The sequence below is a fragment of the Papaver somniferum genome, chromosome 5 (assembly GCF_003573695.1).
Source record: "Papaver somniferum cultivar HN1 chromosome 5, ASM357369v1, whole genome shotgun sequence".
Taxonomy (NCBI): Eukaryota; Viridiplantae; Streptophyta; class Magnoliopsida; order Ranunculales; family Papaveraceae; genus Papaver; species Papaver somniferum.
Genome location: NC_039362.1, coordinates 114,798,561 through 114,809,722, shown reverse-complemented (window position 1 = coordinate 114,809,722; position 11,162 = coordinate 114,798,561). Strand labels below are relative to the sequence as shown.

The 11,162-nt window shown below is 35.3% G+C and overlaps 1 protein-coding gene across 1 annotated transcript; it reads left to right on the top strand.

Annotated features, from left to right (window-relative positions):
• The first annotated feature begins 201 nt into the window (after positions 1-201).
• On the top strand, positions 202-1,287 carry LOC113279483. Its single transcript, XM_026528177.1, has 3 exons — positions 202-342; positions 472-543; positions 865-1,287. Exons 1-3 carry the CDS (start codon positions 202-204, stop codon positions 1,285-1,287), a joined length of 636 nt encoding a protein of 211 aa, XP_026383962.1.
• Positions 1,288-11,162: the final 9,875 nt, after the last annotated feature.

Here is an 11,162-nt window from a genome sequence, read left to right as displayed (position 1 = left end):
AGACACCTATCAGCTCGTTATCTTTGTGCTAAGTTCTATGGTCGCAGTGGTCGGTTGGTGGGTTACACTAAATCTTCTATTTTTTCGGGTTTTAAATGGGTGCATAGTGAAGTTCAGTTCAATTCTAGGGTGCTGGCCGGTAATGGAAGGACTACTTCTCTGTACTTTGATGCACGGTCTAGTGATATTTGTATTGCTGATATGATTGGGCAGGAGAATTTGGACCGTAACATATATATCAGTGATTTTATTCATAATGGGGCGTGGGTTTTCACTGATATTGTGCGTCAGAATCTGTTAGCTGTTGGGGTGGACTTAACTAATCTACCTATTCTGATGGGGGTGTGGGGGGGGGGGGGTGACTACAAAGTGTGGAAGCCAGACTAAAAGGGTTTGTTTTCTGCCCGATCGGCCAAGGATTTGGTTAGACGTAAGTATCCAGCTTTGGAGGGGGCTAATATGTTGTGAAAGCCGACTGTATATCCTGGTTTAGCGGCTAAGAACTTGAAACTCTTAAGGGAAGCGCGTGCAACGTTGGACAAGGTAAGAAGTAGATTTAAACACCAAGTTGTTAGTAAGTGTTGTTTGTGTAACAGTCAAGAGGAGACGTTGGATCCCATCTTGTGGTCTTGCGACTTTGCAATGAGAGCTTAGAATTGGATTTCTGATGTATTCGGTCTTCTGCCTCACCAAAATCTTATAACTTCTTATAGAGCTGCCAAGAATAGGATCGGGATGGTTAAGGACCTATGGTTACAAACTATTTTGGTGATAAGATCTGATCTTTGGATGACTCATAATGGTTTTACCTACGGAAATCAAAGAGTTTGTTGGCTGTTTTTTTAAAATAAAGTTTTTAATCAGATTCATGAGTACTCGATAAGACTTAAGGGTCATATGTTTAACTCTCAAGAGGACTTACGAGTTCGCTCTATCTTTAGAGTTCGTCATAGAAAGGTTAAACAAGTTGTGCCAAAGGAATGTTTTTGGGAACCTCCGGAAAATAATGAGCTGATGTTGTATTGTGATGGAGCAGCGCAGGGTAATCCAGGAAGAGCGGGTGCTGGTGTGGTTGTCCATGATGACAATGCTAATGTGGTTGGAGCAATGAGTGTTGGTTTTGGAGTGCAAACTAACTATTTGGATGAACTATTTTGTGTGATAGTTGGTTTAGAATGGGCCACCAAGTTTGAAATTGGTAATATTTGCGTTAGAACAGACTCAATGACTGCTGTTTCAATTTACACGCGTGACAACAATGCAGTTCCTTGGCTTCTTCTATCTTGATGGATGGATGTGAGTGCAAGATATAATACAATTCGCTTTGTACAATCTTATAGGGAAGCAAACTTTGCGGAAGATTGTATGGCCAAAAGGGGTTGCTTGTTGGAGGAAGGTGAAGGATTGAGTTATGATAATAGGCCTGATTTTATTTTGTCTATTGAATTACCTAATGTATCTTATTTTCGTTTTGATTAGGTTGTAAGTTTTTTGGGTGTTTTTCCTCTTTTCTTACACCTTTTGATGTAACACTAGCTATTTATTAATACATTTTGGACTTACCAAAAAAAAGAATACAAACTGTTGTGGTATGATTCAGGTCCGGAATCCTTGTTTGCATACCAGTATGCGACCAATTTTAACTGTTAAATACCGGGAACCAAGTTTGCGTACCACTATGCTAACGATTCTACCCGAGTTAAGGTCCGGGACAGCAGTATGCATACCTGTTTGCAAACTGCTGGACAAGAGCAAATTCTGGAAGCTATAGTTTGCGTACCCGTTTGCAAACTTAGTGGTGGAAGTTATAAAATCGGTTATTATATTTTCATACTCATGAACAAATACATTTATGAATTAAGGAATGCAATCTATGCAAACTATGGCTTAATGTTCATGAATTGATTCTCATGAATCAATCCGATTTTGATTCTATTGGTTCATACATATTTTTGTGAAACAGTGAACAATTGAACAAATCTATTTGAAACAAAATTAGATTCATTTGATTATCTTTCATGTTTGATTGATCATCATAGTTGATCTAGAGGTGTTAGATTAATGTGGTTAAGACAAAAGTGTTCATATGACTAACCTCGGTTAACTATTATTGAGCCAAATCAATATACATGTTTAGGTACGGTTACTCATATGGAAATGAAAGTATGTTTCATTTGTGTGTAACAAGCTAAGACCATCTAACAATGGAGAGATATAGCTTTGATTTTATGCAGATTAGCTTGAATCTTAAATCAGGTTTTTATCTAACGGTTAATATTAAATGCTTTGTTACTAAGCTATTTTAGCTTTGATTGAAAGCAAACCCTGATTTGAAAGATTATATAAGGGAGAACTCTAGCAACAGTAAAACCTGACCCGACACTTTCCCGTGTCCTAGTTGCGACTAGGGTTGATTCTCCTTTAACCTAGGTTTTTCCAAAACCATTACAGGTTAACGACTTAAAGAATTCATTTGGGATTCGTGAAACCAGACCCAACTATTTTCTCTTTAGTTGCGTGATCTTATCTTACTTGTCCTATCGTATTGAGTACTATCTTCTCTAAGATTAACTCGAGATTTATCTCCGATAGGTAAGATATAAAAAGTAATCACAAAGATCTTCGTCTCATTCTTTGTGATTCCACAATAACTTCTTCTACAATAATATAAATAAGTTATTGTGAGGTGATTGATATTTCTAGGCTGTTCTTCGGGAATATAAGAGCGGATTATCAATTGGTTCCTGTTCACCTTGATTTATCAAAAGACAGAACAAAAAATTCATAGGTACTTCTGTGGGAGACGGATTTATCTATTAGAATAAACTTATATGTGGGAGACAGATTTGTTTATAAGTCTTCGACTTTGGCTCGTAGAAACTCTTAGTTGTGGGTGAGATCAGCTAAGGGAATCAAGTGCGTAGAGTCCTGCTGGGATTCAGAGGATTAAGGAACGCGACTGTACCTTAATCGGTGTGAGACTTGGTAAGGGATCAACTACATTCCAGTCCAAAGATAACTTGTAGTAGGCTCGTATCTGTAGCGTCTTAATACAATGTGGTGTTCAAATCTTGACTAGGTCCCGGGGTTTTTCTGCGTTTGCAGTTTCCTCGTTAACAAAACTTCTGGTGTCTGTGACATTTCTTTTCCGAATTATATTTGATTATATAATTGAAATATCATAAGTTGTGCGTAGTTCAATCAATTGGTAAATCCGACCTTTGGTTGTTGATATAAATTGATTAACACTTGGGCATTGGTCTTTGGTACCGTCTAAGTTATTTCTCATATCAATCGGGCTCACAGATATCTATATGTTCGATTGCAGATTGTATTGAGAAATTGAGATATAACTCTTTGGTATGTTTCTTGATTGAGCTCTCTATATAAGTTGCTGCTCTCGAAATTATATTGGAGTTAGTCCATACAGATTGCCGAACGAATTATTGGGTGTGGCTGTTATACCCCCGCTTTTTCAGTTGGTATCAGAGCAGGCAAACACGTTAAAGACCTCATAAGTCTGTGTTTATAGAAATCTGACTCTACGGATAAAAGTGTTATCTCAAACAACGCATCACCAGTTCAGAAACGTTCTGACTTGGTTCAAAGCCGTGTTTCTCCATTGGCTGAAACTGTGTGTAACTGGGAAACACGCCTAGACGAACAGTTAGATGATCTTTCAGATGATGGAAAAGATGCCGATGAGGAAGTCTCAGAATAGATCAATCTTTTTGACCATCTCATAAAGAAGAAAAAAGTCAACATCTTGTTTGACTGAGTTTCTGAGTCCTCTCTGTCAAGAAAATAAGAAAATGAGAAAACTCTTTAAGGGCCACGATTGTGGATATAATCTCTTACAATCTCTTCTTAAAGATCGTGAATAAGATGTACGTTCAAATAATTTTGAATGTGAAAATCTTCGTTGGAATCTATTTGTGTTGAAAGAAGAACTTGCAGAATCTGAAGCAAGATATTGCTCTCAACAAAGTTGTTTTAATGACAGAGAAAAAGTTTTTCTCTATCGATAAAAACAATTGGAAGCTGACCTATTTTCTACTCACAATAAGGTCAAATTGCTGGAAGAAAACTTGAATAAGTTTAACGTTAGTTCAACAAAATAGTCCACTATGCTGGGAGCTTGTAAAAATATCGTGATACACGAGGTTTGGGCTATAAAGGAATAGACGCTCCAAGTAGTAGTATGATTGATTTTCTTTGTCCTAATAGCAATTTCCAGCAGAGAAATCTCATTGATGGCAAAAGTAAAAATTTACCTCCAGCTACAGAAGTTTCAAAGTACAAGGGAAGTCAACCTCCTAAGACAACCCATATGAGAACAGATAATAGCATTCCATTCAGGTGTTTGTGGAAACAAAGGTCACCTTGAAAGGATATGTCGTTTTAGTTTTTGGAATAAAAAACTTCATAACATTCTTTTCTGAATGTCTAAGGAAGTAACCAAACCCGTTTCTCATATTTCTGGTTTTAAAAGTCCAACTTTCAGGCAAGGAAAGTGCTGTGATGAGCCAACTTTTTCTTGTAAAGATAACACAAAACCTTTTTATAAAAGGAATAATGTTATAAGGACAAATGACCATTTTGATGATCCAATCAGAAGAAAGGAATTTCTGCAAAAGGAAAATCCTCAAACGCTCCTTTCATGGCTGAAGAACGTTTTGGATCAAAAGTGTCAACTGTTCCTAAATACATTCTTATCAATAATCGTGTTTCGGAGCTCAAGACCAGGATAAATAGACTCAAGCGCAGCATTAAAAAGGCAAGGAAGGCAGCAACATCAGGTATCTCTTGTCCTCCTTCTATTGTTTCCTTTGAGACTAACTCTATTGACTTCTCTGATGTTTTTCATAAAAGAAAGGAGAGGATGTCAATACTCTTGATGAGCAATGTTCTCATCGAATTACAACTTGACTGCTTATAGTTATGCGTCCTCTTTGAGACCGGGTGAGGATGCACATGATTCTCAAGAAGATACTTTCTTCTTGACAAAGTGGTCTTTGTTGTATTTGTTTTCTATTAAAATAATGATCATCTTACTATTGAGCCTTGCTCCAGCTAATTATTACATTGATAAAGTAAATGCTCAATATCTCTTGAAGTAATACTCCTTGTGCTTGCTCGGGGAAGCTTCTTTTTAGTCCTTTCCTTAAGACAATTGATTTGTTGTTTTATCAACAAAATATTCTTATGCCTAAATCTTTTCAAGCTAAGATATTTTGTCAAAAGTTAAAAACTTGTTTTTTGATAATCTGTCAAAACATGTTTTTAATATAGGCTCCATTGGTTCATTGGTTCTGATTTCTTTTTCATGACCACGAACTATTCGTGCACCAGGTTCACGACCGAACATATGGTTCCAACACTGACGTGTTTGGAAAGATTGATATGTGTCCCTGGGGTTTCCCTATGAAACACACACACACACACACACACACACATATATATATATCAAAGGTTCTTTTTCTTTTGATATGTGTATATTCTGTAACCTCAAGAAAACTTCTTGTGATATCATGACACGATGGATGGATGCAAAAAGGAAGACAATATCGGAGATGAAAATGTTATTGAGTTTCATAAGGATCCTCTTGTCATAACATGTTTCTATGCATGCGATCTTAAAGACAATGGACATGTTCAGATGTCATCCGATTTGGTAGGGAATCTTCTTCGTGATTTTCAGGTTGTTCGTGATCAACTTAAAATTGCAACAAAGAATCTTGAATTCCTGAAGACTGAATTGAAGAAAGCAACTGATGATCTTGTTGTTGTTCGATCTCTGGTTGCTGATCATGTCTAAGTCTTTAAGTATTTTATGATTTGATTTTTTTTTCTAGGAAACTTCTTATGAGAATTTATTCTTGTGTTTTAATGAGGATAACTAGGGTTTGTAATAGCAAATATTGTGATTACACATAGCTATTGCCAACGTTTTTCGTCTTGCAATGTTTTGGTTTTTTTTTTTTTTTAAATTCTAAGTTATTTGGAAGATGATTTTGCAGTATTAATCTTTATTGTTTTTATATATTGCAAAAATATTTTATGGGATATGTATGTTTACGTCCGTGAACTATGATTATCTCATATATATATCAAAAGTTAAATCTATTATGTCTTTACGCAAACATTGATAAAAGATTGAATGAACTTTTGAATATTCCGCAGTATTGAACTTTCGCTGATCCACTTTTATGTGAAAGTACTGTATGGCTCCGTAAGTTTTCTTATGTTGAGCATTTCCGACTAAACTAATCTATAAGGTCTTCTTGTAATTAATTTATTCGAGTTTTCTGGATACAAATTCATGTTTCATGTAATTTGTTAATGTCCAAAGAAATCCTTCTTTTCTTATAAAAGTAAGGTCGCTCTTGTTTTTCTTTCGGGAATGACATTTTATAGGGGATAGTTCTTAATTGAACTTGTGCTTCATTGCCAAATCTTTGTGGGGAGTGCGGCTGTGGAATATTGTAGGAGTTATCTTGTATCTTTATAAACTCCTTGATGAATACACTAAGTTTCGACTATGTGAAATCATCGAAACAAAGTTGATATTTCGAGTTGAGTTTAACTCGGTTAACTATTTCTTGAAATATGTGTTGGAAGCTTTTTGATTTAGCTACGTTCATCATATTCTTAACGAGTTTAGTTGGAAATAATTTATTTGTTGGAAACTAAATAATAAGTCAAAAGATGATCATGTGAAAATCGCCTTGAAACATCTTACATGATTTGTGTGAGACAATAATTTGATGTCGACTCGGAAAGTTTCGTATTCATCATTCAATCACTTGAAAATTACTTATAAGCTAATAGTTTGTGTGAGACAGCTATTGTCGTCTTCTAAGGATGTTTCAATGATTGAAATGGGAGTTTAGAATAAATTAACCTTTGTCTGGGTACAACACCAGTATGCAAACTGTTGTGGTATGATTCAAGTCTGGAAACCTTGTTTGCATACCAGCATGCAAATGGTTTTAACTGTTAAAGTCCGAGAAACAAGTTTGCATACCAGTATGCGATGGTTCTACCTGAGTTAAGGTCCGGGACAACAGTATGCATACCGGTTTGCAAACTGCTGGACAAGACCAAAGTCCCGAAGCTATAGTTTGCGCACCCGTTTGCAAACTTAGTGGTTAAAGTTCTAAAATCGATTAAGTATGCTTTCATACTCATGAACAAATACATTTATGAATTAAGGAATGCAATATTTGCAAACCGTGGCTTAATGTTCATGAATTGGTTCTCAAGAATCAATCCGATTATGATTCAATTGGTTCATATATATTTCTGTGAAATAGTGAACAATTGTACAACTCTATTTGAAACACAATTAGATTCACTTGATTATCTTTCATGTTTGATTGATCATCATAGTTGATCTAGAAGTGTTAGATAAATGTGGTTAAGACAAAAGTGTTCAATGGCTAACTTCGGTTAACTATTATTGAGCCAACTCAATATACACGTTTAGGTGTGGTTACCCATATCTAAATGAAAGTGTATTTCATTTGTGTGTAACAAGCTAAGACCATCTAAAGGTGGAGAGATATTGCTTTGATTTTAAGCAGATTTAGCTTGAATCTTAAACCAGGTTTTCATCTAACGATGGATATTGAATGCTTTGTTACTAAGCTATCTTAGCTTTGATTGAAAGCAAACCCTGATTTGAAAAACTATATAAGGGAGAACATTAGCAATTGGAAAACCTAATCTCGACACTTTCTTGTGTCCTAGTTGCGACTAGGGTTGATTCTCCTTTAACATAGGTTTTTCCAAAACCAATATAAGTTAACGACTTGAAGACTTCATTTGGTAGTCGTGAATCCAGACCCAACTATTTTCTCTTTAGTTGCGTGATCTGGTCTTGCTTGTTCTATCGTATTGAGTACTATATTCTCTAAGATTAACTCGAGATTTATCTCCAATAGGTATGATATAAAAAGTAATCACAAAGCTCTTCATCTCATTCTTTGTGATTCCACAATAACTTCTTCTACTACCATATAGTTAAGTTGTTGTGAGGTGATTGATATTTCTAGGCTGTTCTTCGGGAATATAAGACCGGATTATCAATTGGTTCCTGTTCACCTTGATTTATCAAAATACGGAACAAAAACTTCATAGCTACTTCTGTGGGAGACAGAGTTATCTATTAGAATAAACTTATATGTGGGAGACAGATTTGTTTATAAGTCTTCGACTTTGGGTCATAACAACTCTTAGTTGTGGGTGAGATCATCTAAGGGAATCAAGTGCGTAGAGTCCTGCTGGGATTCAGAGGCGTAAGGAACCTGATTTGTACTTTAATCGGTATGAGACTTGGTTAGGGCTCAACTACATTCCAGTCTGAAGTTAACTTGTAGTAGGCTAGTGTCTGTAACGGCTTAATACATTGTGGTGTTCAAATCTGGACTAGGTCCCGGGGTTTTTATGCATTTGCGGTTTCCTCGTTAACAAAACTTATGGTGTCAGTGTTATTTCTTTTTCGCATTATATTTGTTTATATAATTGAAATATCACAGGTTGTGCATAGTTCAATCGATTGTTAAATCCGACCTTTGGTTGTTGATATAAATTGATTGACACTTGGGCATTGGTATTTGGTACCATCCAAGTTATTTCTCATATCAATCGGGCTCAAAAATTTCTATATGTTCGATTGTAGTTTGTGTTGCAAAATTGAGATATAACTCTTTGGTATATTTCTTGATTGAGCTCGCTTTATAAGTTGGTGCTCTCGGAATTATATTGGTGTTAGTCCATACAGATTGTCGAATGAACTATTGGGTGTGGTTGTGATACCCCCGCTTTTTCAGAACCTTCTTCATCTCATGACCTTGTAAGTGTTTTGAAAACCTTGATCCTTAAATTATTTAATTTTGTCTCAATATATTATATATTATTATGTTTTTATTGTCTTTTCTTAGTGAATTAATCATGAAGTTTCTATATTGGAATATGAATGGTTGTTGTTCGGATAAGAAATGGCTCATTTATTGAACAATTTTAAAAAATATAAACCAAATACAATGTGTCTTATAGAAACCATGGTAGATATTGAAATTGTGAATAAGTATAGTCATCATATCCCGTTTGATATTTGGTTTGTGGGATGGGTAACTCGGGCGGTTTATATTTTGAGTATTTTGAAAATTATAATATAGAAGTGATAAGTAGTTCCCTTAATATGATACACATAGTGTGTGATATAACTCAGGTTATTAAAAATTGTATTGTTTCTTTCATCTATGGGTCTCTGAATATTAATGGTATAAGAAACCAATGGAATTTCTTGAGTTATATGAATGAAGAGGGTAATCGTCCATGGTTATTATTAGGTGATTTTAACTTTATTATGTATGTTTCTGAAAAACAAGTTGGTAATCATGATAATTCTTTCCCTCCGAATTTCATTAGAGCTAAGCTGATTGAAATGAAAATGAAAGAAGTTTTTTCTTTTGGTAATCCTTTTACCTGGTGTAATAGGAGATTCAAGAATCCTACATAATTGAATTTTTGAAAAGTTAGATAGGGGTTTTATAAATTATAAATGGTTGTCGATTTTACCTCATACTCGTGTCACTCACCAATCTAGCGAGAGTCTTTTCTGATCATAGTCCAATTTTGTTAAAATGTTTTAATCAAGAGTAAAGTCTTAATATACCTGAAAATGCGGGGATCTAACAACCTCACCCAATATTTCGATTAGCAATCTGTATGGAGTCTATGGACTAACCCCAATATACTTTCTAGAGAATCAACTAGACAGTCAGACTCAATCTAGAGAAAAGTATATCGAGGAGTTAATATCTCTCTCACTTGATTTGATCTTTACTCAAGTAAATAGGAATTTGCGAGTCTTTATCAAATACAAGGATGATAAACCTGGACGTACCAAAGACCAATACACAAGGATCAATCAATTTCCAATCAACAACCAAAGGTTGGATTTCACGATTGATCGATACAACGCACAACCTATGATATTTCAATTATATAACATAATATAATGCAGAATAGAAATAACACAGACACCAGAAGTTTTGTTAATGAGGAAACCGCAAATGCAGAAAAACCTCGAGACCTAGTCCAGATTGAACACCACACTGTATTAAGCCGTTACATACACTAGCCTACTACAAACTAACTTCGGTCTGGACTGTAGTTGAACCCTAATCAATCTCACACTGATTCAAGGTACAGTTGCGCTCCTTACGTCTCTGATCCCAGCAGGATACTACGCACTTGATTCCCTTAGCTAATCTCACCCACATCTAAGAGTTGCTATGAACCAAAGTCGAAGACTTTAATAAACAAATCTGTATCACACAGAAAAGTCTACAAAGATAGATAAATCTGTCTCCCACAGATAAACCTAAAAGTTTTGTTTTGTCTTTTGATAAAAATCAAGGTGAACAAGAACCAATTGATAAACCAGACTTATATTCCCGATGAACATCCTAGTATTATCAGTCACCTCTCAATAATCTAAATCGTATGGTAGCGAAACTAGATATTGCGGAATCACAAATGATGAGACGAAGATTTTTGTGATTTCTTTTTATCTTGCCCTATCGGAGATATAATCTCAAGTCAATTATTCCAATTGAACTCGTACGATAGAAAATGGAAATATCATATCGCTCAACTATAAGAGAAGTAGTTTCGTCTGGCTTCACAATCCCAATGAAGTGTTTTAGTCGTTAATCGACAGGGTCTCGAGAAGAAACCTACGATTAAAGGAGAATCGACTCTAGCAAACCAACTAGTACCACACGGGAAGTGTGGGGATTAGTTTTGCACAGTTGCTAGACGTCTCCTTATATAGTTTTCAAATCAGGGTTTGCAATCCAAGTTACCTTGGTAACAAAGCATTCAATATTCACCGTTAGATGAAAAACCTGATTCAAGCTAATATCTTTCAACCGTTAGATCGAAACTTAGCTTGTCACACATAAATGAAATGTATTCATTTAGGTTTGAGTAACTATGCCTAAACGTGTACGTTGGTTGGTTCACAAATGGTTGACCAATGGTTAGACATATGAGTGCTTTCATATCAACCGTATTCATCTTTCTCATAACTAGTTCAAATGACTCATAAGAACTAGTTCAAGAGTTGTTCAATTGATTAGGTCTTTACA

Bases quoted from the DNA above. Each gene is read 5' to 3' on its own strand.
- LOC113279483 (XM_026528177.1), top strand. From the start codon at position 202: ATGATTGGGCAGGAGAATTTGGACCGTAACATATATATCAGTGATTTT. The intron at 343-471 runs GTGTGGGGGGGG...ATGTTGTGAAAG, and splicing joins ATCTACCTATTCTGATGGGG to CCGACTGTATATCCTGGTTT. The intron at 544-864 runs GTAAGAAGTAGA...GTTTTTAATCAG, and splicing joins CGCGTGCAACGTTGGACAAG to ATTCATGAGTACTCGATAAG.